The sequence below is a fragment of the Falco naumanni genome, chromosome 13 (genome assembly GCF_017639655.2).
Source record: "Falco naumanni isolate bFalNau1 chromosome 13, bFalNau1.pat, whole genome shotgun sequence".
In the NCBI taxonomy this organism is placed as follows: domain Eukaryota; kingdom Metazoa; phylum Chordata; class Aves; order Falconiformes; family Falconidae; genus Falco; species Falco naumanni.
Genome location: NC_054066.1, coordinates 30,249,996 through 30,263,446, shown reverse-complemented (window position 1 = coordinate 30,263,446; position 13,451 = coordinate 30,249,996). Strand labels below are relative to the sequence as shown.

General features: G+C 41.5%; 2 protein-coding genes across 3 annotated transcripts in view; one reads left to right on the top strand and one right to left on the bottom strand.

Annotated features, from left to right (window-relative positions):
- LOC121096597 (transmembrane 4 L6 family member 1-like) overlaps positions 1–13,451 on the bottom strand; it is a 53,727-nt gene that overhangs the window by 36,532 nt on the left and 3,744 nt on the right. Inside the window, exon 2 of one of the 2 annotated variants that reach the window (XM_040612733.1) lies at positions 12,963–13,133. The exons of the other annotated variant lie outside the window; for it this stretch is intronic. Within the exon in view, the coding sequence (XP_040468667.1) occupies positions 12,963–12,971 (9 nt within the window). The 5' untranslated portion in view covers positions 12,972–13,133. The remainder of the gene's footprint in view (positions 1–12,962; positions 13,134–13,451) is intronic. 2 annotated transcript variants of the gene reach the window in all.
- TM4SF4 (transmembrane 4 L six family member 4) lies at positions 5,629–11,234 on the top strand. Its single transcript, XM_040612734.1, has 5 exons — positions 5,629–6,053; positions 6,308–6,397; positions 8,625–8,758; positions 10,532–10,721; positions 11,014–11,234. Exons 1-5 carry the CDS (start codon positions 5,880–5,882, stop codon positions 11,029–11,031), a joined length of 606 nt encoding a protein of 201 aa, XP_040468668.1. The 5' UTR covers positions 5,629–5,879; the 3' UTR covers positions 11,032–11,234.

The window sequence follows — 13,451 nt, the reverse complement described above, 5'->3', positions numbered from 1 at the left end:
GGAAGAACATGTAACTAAACTCTGCATAACCTCTGTAAATAATTCTGATCTTTATAATTTGTGGGACGTGACAAAAAATCATAGCAAAACTATAAAAAACACCACCACCACCCCACGAAATAATTAACAGATAACTCTAAAAGAAATGGTTCTTTTGTTCTCCCATTTTGGAAAACACCCTCAGGTAAAATTTCAGTTTTCAATGCTAACTATTAAAAGTCTTTCAGTGGTGCTTAGATGGCCCTTTGTTTCTTTGTTTTCTGCTACAGGCATTGTTATTTACAAAAAAGCAATGTTGATTAATATGTAACAAAACACCTTCTCTGCCAAAGGAAAAAAAATAAATATCAGAAGACTCAACAAACACAACAGCAGCAAAGAGAGGCATTACATACACAAAGTTACCTAATTTTTGCTTACTTGAAAGTAATATAAATCAGAGACGTGTCAGAGGTTGCTTAAGGGGCCACATGTTTATTTGTTACTGGTTGTCAGTTACTTTTGGCCCCATGGTTACGAGTATGCCTTGAGGAGAATGAGGGAATGGGATTATTAAAACCTTCACAGAAGATGTTCCACACAGAAAAGGGCATTTGTGATTAAGTTAAACGGGCAGCAAAGGTGGATAAAATGGGAAGTGACAGAACATGACTACAGAACAGTAAAAGAGCAAGGAAGTATAAAGCTGAGTTAACCATAAAGCTGGAAAAGTCCAATCAGTAAAATAATTTTGTATGTAATTTCACTTTAAATGAAAAAGTCAGTAACTTAAACATATGACTGACACCAATGGAAATAAAAATTATTTTCAAATATTTTTCGCTAACAGAAAGGACTAGACTATCAGATATCAAGAGTGATGTCATGGAGTAAAAACTTTACTTGGAATAGGACATAAAAACTCATCTGACCTATTTCCATTCTCAAGAGAGGCAGAGGAATCTCCCACTCTGAGCTGGCCATTATCCACCTATAGTAGACAGTCTAGGACCTAACTAATTTGATCTTCCTTGGAAGCTGAAATTGTATCTAAATTCTGACTATTGATAGCAGACCTGCCGACACAGGACATGAATCCAGGTTTGTTTTAGTTCTAACACGCCTTCCAGCCCACTTCTCTTAAATACTCTTCATTAGCATACTTTGCTTTTCTGTATTCACAATGATGACTACGTGCAACTTAAAGTACCACCCAGGTCAAGCTGCATTTGTCAAAGGCTCTTATCTGAACAAAAACGTCAGGAAGAGAACAAAGGTCAAACAAGATACAAAGGAAACTGCATTTCACCAGTCTGTCCTCAGAACCCAGGGGAAGTCCAGCTGGGACAGGAAAACACCATCACAGGAAAGCCCACAATACCAAGTTTTCTCAGACATTTTTCCCTTTTCTGCTTTCTCATGCCTCATCAGGCAGCTATCCCCCAGGTTTGACAGAGGAGTCTGTGAACAGAAAAGGGAATGAATGTCTCCTGCGTCAAAGCTGTGAAAAAGGGTGCGATGATGGCTTTTACTTTGCACATAACACAGCTCCATTCACGCAGCCCTGCTCTTCCAGCATCTCACTGATACACATGCTGTATCCATGCATTTCAGAGAGGAGTGGCTTGTCTGAACTGCTAGCAAAAGGGTGTGGGGTCTGTCTCCTCTGTATGTCTACCTGGGTTCATTACACTGGTGTCACAGCTGGGTGCCTTTCCTGTGTTCTGGAAAGGAGAGCCTGTACTAATGCCATCCTTCACTGCAGTGAAGCCTGGGGTAACATGAAGGGAGAGATTTATCAATTCACTCTTCTTTGTTCTCTCTTCAAAGAAAAGCAGCTTGGTCCACAGAGGACTAGCCTGTTTCCAGTCCATCAATGGAATGGCACAACACAAAAGCATATACAACACCATGTTGTGGGTTCAGAGTGACTTTATGTAGGAACTTCCTTCTGTATTTCTTGCTTGAGATCAGTGTGCCACCATACACATATACAAAAGATATATATAAACACACATGCAGCAAATTTACTTGCTGCAGCAGAGGCTTGAACCGACATGGTTTCAGCTATGCTACTCTAAATCCAATCCTACCCATAAATTCATAGTAAAATCCTCCCTGGCTTAATGGGAGGCAGGATCAGTACTTCTCACAGAAGCTTATGAAGCTCCAGATATCCAAACTACATTTAGAGCATGGAAGCAGCTGCAATCACAAGAGCAAGAACTCATGACCTTGGGTCATAACTGCCTAATGAGTTCAGTCACTGACACAAGAACTGATCAAGAGACACCTATCTACAATTAAAAATTAATAGATACATCAAAATACATGTTAAGCCGCATTCATCTATCTGAACAAGATCAAAATCTGATTACCCAGATTACCTAGAAATCTGGCCAACAAAAAAAATGGAATTTCTTGTGATGATAGTACTAGTGATATCTCAGGGGCCCAGCCCAGGTACTGAGAAAAGGATGGTTAACTATAGTGTGTGCTTCATCCAGGCTAATTTGCTCTACTTTTCAGGTTACCATCTATGCTACATCTGGTTCTGTTTCAGGATCACTGTTTCCAATTATTGAATTTTCTCATTTGCAGCTACCAGCTACCATGCACTCTACAGGTTTATATGTAGCCACAGGGCATGTAGCTGTATTTGTATTTATTATTTATATCTATCAAATTACCTGTTCCTGTCATTCCTCAGTCTCCACATAGTTTGCAGATCATTGCCTGTCTGCGTTTTAAGAAACCGGGTGAAGAACTGATAAGGTATCATCACTGCTTACATCCTCCTGAAACTACCAAAACTACCCAAGTGGCCTTCCATTCTGACTATTTTTCCATAGGAAAACATGTCATTTCATCTTTCTTTGCACAGCATGGACTCTGCATGACTCAGGAGGTGGGGAGAGGAGGAAACACCCTCATAGCATACCAGAAAGGAGTGCCTTCCATTGACTCCACAATTGCTAGGAAAACACTAGTGGGGACAGGATGACACAATATTCAAAGACCAGCTCCACCACAGTTACCAGCCCTCAGAGTCTCCACAATGGAGTATTTATTCCAGGACCAGCAGTTCTGGCTAATGCTTGACAATGGGCTCACTGGTCCTCCTCCCAGATAGATGGCTGGAGTTGGAAAATGTGGGCTAGAACGTAAGGGAAGAAACCCTTTGAGAGGAACTGAGCATGCAGGTCACTCAGTTTCTCCCTGGAAAAAGACTTGAGTCAATCTGAGTTTTGTTTTCCAGCTCAGGCTGGATGCCACTGCCCCTTAAGCCATCCCTGTTGACAAGTAAGTGTAACTTAAACCCTCACATAAAGGTTGGCAGTAGTTTAAAAAGACCATGCATAAATAAAAATACAGCTGAACAGGGGAGTCTGGCTAACCTTCAGTGGTACTGACAATGTTGGTAAGTGGAGTAAGAAGGAAAGAGCAGGACTGTTGTGAAACTCAGCTTAAAAGCCTGGCAAGGGCAAGAAGCATCTGCATTTGAGCCACCTGCAGTAAAACAGGATGGCAGGGTGCTGAATGCACTACAATTTAAACCTTTCCCCCCGCACTGCAAGCCAATTTGCAACTGCAAGAAAGTCACATTCTAGTCTGAGAGAGAACGAAGGAAAAAAAACCAAAGTAAGATTTGTGTTTAAGCTACAGCAAATATTTTCTCTATGCCTGTTATGGAGTCACTATACTACAACTGGGAGCCAAATTACAGATGCTCTCTACACACTGGGTATATCATGAAAGTCTATGTTGTGGTTTAACCCTGGCTGGTAATTAAGTACCACGCAGCCACTTGCTCACTCCCCACTCACTCAGAGGGATGGGGAGGAGAGTTGGAAAGGAATGTAAAGCAAGGGTTGAGATAAGACCAATTTAATAGTTGAAACAAAATAAAAATGAAAGAACAATAATAACAATGATGACAATAACAGTTACAATGAAAAGGGGAAGGGAAAGAATAACATCCAGAGGGAAGAAAGGAGCATGTGGCACACAATGTAACTGCTCACCACCTGCTGATCAATGCCCAGCCAGTCCCTGAGCAATGACCTGCCCGCCCCAGCCAGCCCCCCAGGCATGACAACCCATGGTATGGAATACCTCTTTAGCTAGTTTGGGTCAGTTGGTCTGGCTGTGTCCCCTGCCAATCTCTTGTGCCCAATTCCTCCAGCCTTTTTGCTAGCAAGGCCTGAGGACCTCATAAGTCTCACATCAAAGCCAAAATACAGCACCGTACTAGCTACTAAGAAGATAAACTCCATCCCAGCTGAAATCAGGGCAGTCTGTTAACCATATCAGGTGAAGCACTGACGACACTACAGGTCTGGCCCTCCCAGCTGATAAAACTGCTTTATACCCTTTTGTTTCTGCAAAGAAGCCTAAAGCTGACAGGCCCAGCAGGCTCTGATTGCAAATACATTTCTTCAGCATCAGCGGTGGCTCAAGACATCCCTTGTGCCGGCTCTCCCAGCTTCCTTGTATCTGCACAATTATCGGTGTGGCTTGTGATGAACCAGATGAGGGAATTAGTCTAGATCAACAGTGACTTGGGTTTCTTTCAGCTGTCATCTGTATAAGGATGGTGCTGTGAAAACCAGCTTACTCAGCACTGCTACTTAACCTGAAGCAATAGCTCTGGAGTGTTCAAGACAAGCTTTGGACAGTTCACTATCATGTACTTCTTGGGATTTTGTGGTCGTACAAGGTAAAATCTTAGATGTTTCTGGGTTGCCTGTCTTTGAAGATTCAGCGGAGATCCACTATATGGATCAAAACAAACCCTCAAATACCTTTAAGAGAAGGCTTTTCAAATTTGAATGAAAATTTCCTGAGCTTTATACCCTCTGAGCAAAGTGGAAACTGTTGTCCATCTCAAAATACATGGAATTCCTGTGTCCACATAGAAATGGCAATGGAAGTGCATCTAACACTGTTTGCTAGGAATGAAGATTGGTGGGAAAATCATCTAGGAAACACAAGTTCTACAGGAAAATATACAAAGTCTAAATATGAAAGAAAAGGTACCCCGTATATGTTAAAGAGCCGCAGAGCCTGCTTTAAGAGAGATGCTTGTTTGAATCAAATACTGCATGCTAAGCCATGAGGCTCTGCTTTACCTCAGCAGACTGCCTGCCACATGCAACGTAATTTTAAGTGGAAATTTTGCCTGAGCACAGATGAAATGCTGGGCTTTGAGGGAACACATTACCCTTAGAGAACATAACACAATGTAAGGAGCAATTTCACAGAAACACTTTTTGATCATTAGCCTTTATTCTGAGATACCAGCTGCAAAGCACTGCCTCCATAATAATGGATTACCTATTGCAAATCCGAGTGCTTCAAAATGACAAATGACTAGCTCAGCTTTCCCAAAGAAACGTCACTAGAACTTTTTCCATTGCAGAGCTGTTACTAACATCAGCTGATGCATTATGTGTTTTCATGTCAGTGTTTACATAGAAGTATTTTGTGTGTGAAGAAGGTCCGTGTGTTGTAAAAATTATGATCCAGAACTAAGAAGGAAATCTACCAATGACCTGAGCCCAGATAATGAAGTGTTTCATCCATATAAGTAAAATATTAACAGAGGTTATTGGTTGTCATAGTAAAATGAGAGGCTACACTGAACGTAATTTCATCTACAGACGTTCAGAAAATTGACATCACAGCTGCAAGAACATATAAATAACCAGCATGCTACATTTCTGATCGACTGCAGCAACATCTCTGAAAGGAGCATTCTACAGGCTCAGCTCCCCTAAAGGCACAGCAGAAACTGGATTTTGTAAAGTACACCAAGAAGCTCCATTTATAAAACAGTTGTAAGAACATCCGAGAGATTTTTCCTCTGCCTTTGTGTCTGCCATTTCTTTAAACAAATCATGTGCATGGGAAGTTGTGCTAAGTGTCTGGGGACCACTCTCATCCCCCTGGCTGTGCTGTGTACCCTCGCAAACATTTTGTTGTTTTTCCCTGGAGGAAAAGTGGTTGAAAATAATCTACACATTACAATCGAGGTCTGGTACTTCGGAGGGATCTTGGGATCTGGTGTGTTGGTGAGTATATAAATTTAGACATTCCCATCTTTCTTCCCCCACCCACACCATGACTTTGCATCGTTGGATTTCCTCAGTACCTCAAATGCAGACTACAACACTGCAAATTCTTCTGTGATAAACAAGTTACAAGTCAACCAAGTTTTGCAATAAATAATTTAGTGTTAAGAAGAAAAAGACATAGGATTATTATATTTAAAGGCAAATGTCACTTGAATTCATACCAATTCAAACTGTATTTCTGTTATTGGTAGATGATCTTTCCTGCCTTGGTATTTTTGGGCCTTAAGAATAATGATTGCTGTGGGTGCTGTGGTAACGAGAGCTGTGGAAAGAGGTTTGCGGTAAGTGAGAGGAAACATGGCAAAAAAGTAAAAGCTAAATTGTAACTGATACAATATATGTATCTTCTGCTGCTCACAGTCATTGAGAGACTAGACACATGCTGTCCAGTGTGAGACACAAATCCCTGTCATTTGTTTGCATGCTTGAAAGTAGAAACAGCAGCCTCTCAAAAATTGTATTATACCTTTAGTTGTTGTTGTTTAGTGTGTTGTTGTGCCACAGGTACCACAACTCTAGACTTGTTGTATTTTGCTATCACAAGATACTTGCAGTTGCTGTTACAATTAAAACTAATTTCTGAAAGACATGCACTCTGATTTGCAGAGCATAACAGTTCTCATTTTAGTCAATTTTTGTGGGTGGTTTTAAAAATTATTCTGACAGCTGGGCACTACATTCCCAACTCACTGCAGACCCAGCAACGGGCTGCAAGTACCTCATTAGGTTCATAGCAAACTTAAGGTTGGAAGAGACCTCGGGAGGTCATCTAATTCAACCTCCTGTTTAAAGCTGGGTAGACCAGGCTCTGCTTTGAACTTATAGCTTCCTTTTGCACTAGAAATGAAAACTTTCAAATGGACACCTTCAGACACTAGTAAACATTTCAAGCATTTTAGTTTAGAAGTAAGATTAGAGAACAAATGCATGTATTTTTACTAGGAAAATCTGTTTTTTTGAAATAAATTGTTTGGCTCAAGAAGATCATTACACTTTTTTTTTTGATAACGCACCAGGGTTTCAGTTGGGGACGGAGTGGTGGGGTGGTGGTGAGGAAAAAACAAGTAGGAAAAGAATCATGACTGCAAGGTTAACAAGGAGCCTTCCATAAATCCCATCTTCGACACTGTCTTCATGCAATCCCAACAAAGCAGGTGGAACTTCTGGGGTAGGGGGAGAGAGAATTGGAGCTACGTATTTCTCTTCACCACACTGCACTACCAATTTTCTGCTAGCAGTGAACATACCTTAGTTCAGCTCTGAAGGCCACATACAACTTGGCAACTACCAAACTCCTAAGGCCGTGCTGCCCGGCTGCCAGTCGCACCTCTGCCATGCAGCTCAGCAGGGTGTACGGTCGTACATAGGGGTGACGAGCTGGGAGCCCTTGCTGCCTGTGCTCCCACTGCCTCAGGGTCAGCTGAACCCTGCACACATGGTGCTGCCTTACAGCAACCAATGTTATGCAGTGCAGCGCCTTGTTGACAACACATGTTAGAGTGCAGCTGACCGAGAAACTGTGACTATTAATACAGTCACAAGTACTAAGTACCCCATGCTAAAAGAGTCCTGGTGGTCTTACCACAGCATGACTGAGAACTTAGTTTGTTCCTGTATGTTAGCACAAACACCACTATCATGTCTACCACATAAACATAATGTTTAAGTTAGCCCCATCATATACATCAACATAAAAATGCATGCCAACACCCAAGGCGAGGGCCTCCTGATGAGGTCTGAATAAAAGCTCACAGACCTGAAAGCACATTTCTTTTTTTGCTCCACCTATATCACTTAGATCCAGTAAAAGACACTACTTCTACCTACAAACTCTTACGGTTGCAAGTGCTTCAGAAATGAAGCAGGGCATTAGTTTTTCCATAATTTACTTACATATTAGTATATATGAAAATGCTGTAATGGAAATCCAGGAAAAATAAAGACATCCTTCCCAATCCATTCCAATTGCACTGTTAGGGCTAACGATGACAAGTACCTGCGAGGAGGTAAAGTATACTAATACGAAACCCGAAGGGAAGACTCAGGAAGGAAAACCAGAATTACTTCATCCAAATATGAACAAATACCAAAGCTAGCTTGTAAAGGGTACTGTAGATTTGTTTTTTCTTAATGCCTTGAGTGGTCCAAGACTTCAGTTTTGCTTATAATCTCTTGAGAAAGTCACCTGCTTCGGTGAACACAGGACCTTGAAGAAGTAGGCCTGCTGGAAAAGCGCTGTGGAAAGGGGAGGAGTGCCATCTATTGTGTCAGTACACACGCCCTGCTGTCTTCAGGCAAACGCTGCTAATTCTTTTAAAGCTTTTGAATAGAATTGCAGGTACACATTACACATTCACTATGTAGTTGCAAACTAGTGTATTTTAGCTGTTCAGGAGTTGACTGTTTTGACCGGTAAGAAATGAATTTAGGGAATGTACATTCCCATGAATAGGGTACATTTCATTGTTTGAATAAGAACAAGAATAACATTATTTTTCTCTTCATCAGATGTTTTCTTCTATAATATTTGCTACAGTTGGAGTTCTGGGAGCTGGATACTGCTTTGTTTTGTCAGCAGTAGCCCTAAACAGAGGCCCTAAATGTTTCACTGGAACAGAGTGGACCTATCCTTTCCAGGATGGGTAAGACAAGACAATCAGAAGTTATACGTGTTTAAGTTTGTGATATGATTTAACTTCCAAATCCCTTGTATGAAAATGGGAATTATACTGTTTGTCTAAAACACAGAAGCTCATAGAAGAGCCAGCAATGCACAGCAATACTACATAAGGTTCAAGAGCACAGATGTAAAGAATAGCAAGTACAATCAAAACCACTGAGTTTCAAAGGAGCCCATAAAGAGAAATGCACAGCCTTTTAGGTTATCCTTGGGATGATAAGCAGTACACATTGCTAAATTCCATCTACGTGAATAGCAGCGACATCTTATATTGAAATCCAATGGCACTCAAATCATTAGAATCTGTATGTCATTTTACCTTGGTTACGGAATTTGGAAGCTGTCCATTCCTCACACTTTGCAACTCAAGCATGTTTGCTGTCATGGACATTTACCACTTTCAGAAAGGTGTAGTGAAGAACATGAAACCCTAGAGATCCAGCTGCTCAGGGCTGAAGTCAGCAAAGGTCCAAGGGTACAGTGTGTTACCAAGGAGAGCAGGTGCAATCAGAACAGATCAACGAGGGGTGCAGTAAACCACTCATCACCTGAGAATTTGTAATGCAACCTTCCTAAGTCAAGAAAGACCTAGCAGCTTTTCCTGCATGATACACCACAAAATTACAGTTCAAGTTTAAAAGAAAAAAGGAAGTTGTATGTTACCCATTATTTGTTCATGGGTCAGTGAGGGCTAGAAACCAACTGTCTTGGTCTAATTCTGGGAGTCTCTGGAAAAATATGCTCTATTTCAAACATAACTTTGGTTGCAAGTCAAGGAATCACTTGACAAGAACACAGGAAACAACACAGCATTTAGAATATAGGAAGTGGTTAAGCAGTTCACAATTAAATCAAAATATGAGGTAAAAAATACAGAAAATACTTTCACCTAATACTGCAGTTCTTTAGACAAGGCATCTAGAACAGCAAAGGTTGTTGTTTTCTGCTGAGTGGGCAAGAGGCAACTGGTCTTGTAGCATTTGATGTTTTGATAGGAAAACTGAGTTTATTCATTTTTTATCATATCATTTTGATAATTCACTTTTTTTGTTTTTATTACAATGTAATACAGTAAATAACGACAAACATTTAGGTGTAGAATGCAACATTGCTTCCTTGTTCCTAACTGTATTTTGGGGTACTGGATTGAACGCCCTGACCCAGCATCACACCTTAGACACACACAAACAAAATATCTAATACTGTAATCAAATAAAGGCCTGGGGTTTCTGCCAAGGAGGAGTTACAAAAGGTGCCATACTCCCAAGGAGACCCTGCAAGTCCCACACCCCTGGGGGCACGCTTCCCAGGTGTATTATGTAGTGCCAGCTGTTGGCACTGCCTCATCCTGCCTGGAACTGCAACACCCGCAGCAAAACCGCCTTTGGCGAAGACACTGGCAGACAAACACCCCTTTGACACATGCCTGGCTAAGATCTCTGCTTCCCAAAACACCAGAAACAATTTGATTGTAGCAAACACATAACTTGTCTCTGATTGCTCCCATCTGATGCCTTGCCTTTTCAAATGAATTACTGCAATTGATCTAGAAACCAAAACAAAATCGTGTTCTAGATAGCCAGCACAGCACCAGTGTGATAATGGAAATTCTTTCTGGCAGTACTGAAGCTCACAGAACCTCAGCCATATCCTAACAGTGGCAACTCGGCTGTGACAGAGCCCCCTCTGTGAGCTAACATCACCTTCTTCATAATGTTTTGTTCCCTCCTCCAAGGAATTACCTCTCTAACCAGACATTGTGGAATGCGTGTCAGTCACCCGAAAACATCGTTCCATGGAACCTGACCCTCTTCTCCTTGTTGCTTGTCATGAGCGGGATCCAGGCAGTGCTCTGTGGCATTCAGGTGGTGAATGGCCTGCTTGGGACAATCTGTGGGGACTGCAAATGTTGCGGATGTTGTGGGGTAAGCAACTGACGGTTTTCTAACATTATTTTGTGTACTGATAATAGTTACATGTAGACGCCTGGCTAGCGGACAATCTGAAAAACTAAACAAGCCTTCATTCAGGGCCATGATCGTGTTTCCTGAAGTCCAGCTGAAACCCTACAGTGTTGCCAGGTGCTGAAAACATGATGTCAGTCCACATTTACATGTTCATCTGACAGTTTCCCATAACCACTAGGAAATAATAAAAACCTTTGAAAGTCACAGGAATAGAGGCCGCTAAATCACCTCCTCGTTTTTATTCTTCCAGGGAGATGGAACTGTCTAAAGAATACGAATATTGCAGACAACCCTCCTTATCTTGGGAGACTCCCTTTTGCAACCATTCTGTAAAGCAGCCCTCAGATGCATGGAAGATGAATAAGAAGATGAGAATGATGGGCACTTCCCCCCACTAAAATTATGAAGCCCTGACTCCCTTTCCAGCCTTCCTGAAACCCCTCACCATGGAATAAAATATGTGAAATTCAACTCTCGCATTCATATTTATTTTCATAAAACAGCTTCCATTTAAAAAATAGGGTATCCTCAGGCAAAATGTTTCCTCTCCAGAGTCAGCTTTCCAACTGGGCAACCAAATGCTGCTGGTACAAGAGCTCAGTTGTAATGCAGTCGTCTCTTATTTTCTTTTCAGGTTTATCAGATGGAAATATCCTAAGTCTTACCTTTTCTTGAGTATGTTTATGTTACACGGAAGGGCAAGTACTTCTCTCTTCCAGACCTGCTATGTTAAAATGCTCTCTATAAAGAGGGTCTGTTGTTACAAAAGAGATTCGTGAATCTCATGATGAGGTCTCTTTTCTTGACTGTGACTGACACATGGCTGCAAGCAGCAGCACTGCTGTGCAGGTAAATGTAGGGTCAAAGTAACAGGCAAAAGAAGAGTGCTAGTCTGAGGTGTTACAAGTCATCTTCAACACCACAATACCCTGCTTCATCCCAGGAACATTGTGAGAAAGGCCAATTCACAGCCATTTCTCAGCATGATGGGGATCTTCACTAATCTGTAATTGATTTTCCTCCAGTCACCCTTACCAGAGGGAACATGACAACACAATATGGCTGAAGAAGGTGAAACTGAAAACAGAAAGTATAAGAATACAGGAGGCTTGTAGAGAGACCTTCCCAGCCTACAATTATGCCAGGGACCTCCCGAGACAAAGGTTCCATCTCTGCGTTTTACTCTTCTTGAGAGATTCCTTCTCCAGAAAGCTGTCCAGCTGTTTCTTGGATCACAATATCCCTTCCATAATCTAACTTCATGCTGTGGGAAGACCTCCTTTGGTCTGACCCTGACACCTGTTCCTTCCATTCGATGTCTCTTAGTTCTTGCCCCCAAGAAGGTGTACACAGACAGTCCTCTCCCCTCTTCCCCACGATACTTCATTTCATAGCTTCTCTCACATTTCCTCTCAGTTGTCTCTTTTTTTAGCCACAAAGAGCATTAGTATATTTAGCCATTCCTCATGCAGTAGTTGTTTCACCTTTATTTGAAGTTTTCAAGCTTCCCCACTACACTCTCAGATGAGAGGGACACAGTAGCAGTGTTCCAGAGTACAGGAACACTGCCCTAGCGACTTACTCCAACAGCAAAGTTCATTAGCCACAAAGACAAGGGTGAACCACAACCTGATCGGTTACTGCTGCGAATCCCACAGGTCCTGTCTTGTTAGAAGACAAGCCAATTTCTCATGCGGAACATCAACTTCAAACACTGGCTCCAAACAAATGGTAAATGAAGCCTCATTTCTAGAAAATCAAGTAACTTTCCACATCTCTGACACAATATAAAATCAGTACCCATGGAAAGGACGGGAACATACCCTATTTAAACCCAGGTACGTAATGAGAAAGCCCCGTTAAAACTTCAACACATGTATCTATTTACATGCTAAAATACATGTATTCCTTGTCTTGAATCTCTCCTGTACAGAAACTGCACAGCCTGTGTAATCTAATAATGTAGAAATATTCACAGTAAGTAACCAAACCTATTTCTATTTGTGAAAGGCTTTTAACCCCCTATTCGTGGCACTAACTAACTGCAATCCCTTGTCTAACAAAGGCTATGCAGTGGCTTAAGAGTCACAGATAAACAGGTCTGGGAGGCATCTTTGGGGCCTACCTTTGTATGCAAAGACAGTGCAAACGACACTTAAAGAATTTCCAAGACATCTGTGTAACCTGTTCTACACACACCTTCAGCATTTTGTGACACTGTTCTGGAAGTTAGAAAGACTTTCTTCATACGTGAACATGCAACCTCCTGGTACAAAGCTGTTATCTTCCTGATGGGCTTATGGAAAAGTCTTCCTCTTCACAGAAAATCTTTACATATTTGGAGAGTCCTACCATGTTTTGGATCCTCACCTGTGACAAAACAAAAAATGGTCACTCTTTCATCACAACTGATGTTCCTTCACAATTCAGTTATTCATGTTGTGCTCCTGCAAGCTCATTCTGCAACTTTTCTAGAAGCTGAACGCTGGACTTGTGTTGAAGTCACAATTTCCATTCAGCTGAGTTGAGTAGCTCATAACTCCTCTTCTTAAAGCTTCCAATCTATACATGAGTGCAAATGTTATTTATTCATCTTTTTGTAGAAGTTCAATTTAGCTGTGCCTGCCAGAGACAGGAAAGGCAAAAGAGAGCTGAAACGCAAAAATACTTTTTAGAAACAACTAGTCT

Coding starts and splice junctions, on each gene's coding strand:
- TM4SF4 (XM_040612734.1), top strand. CDS start 5,880: ATGTGCATGGGAAGTTGTGCTAAGTGTCTGGGGACCACTCTCATCCCC. Junction 6,054..6,307: donor TCTTGGGATCTGGTGTGTTG/GTGAGTATATAA, acceptor TGTTATTGGTAG/ATGATCTTTCCTGCCTTGGT. Junction 8,759..10,531: donor ACCTATCCTTTCCAGGATGG/GTAAGACAAGAC, acceptor CCCTCCTCCAAG/GAATTACCTCTCTAACCAGA.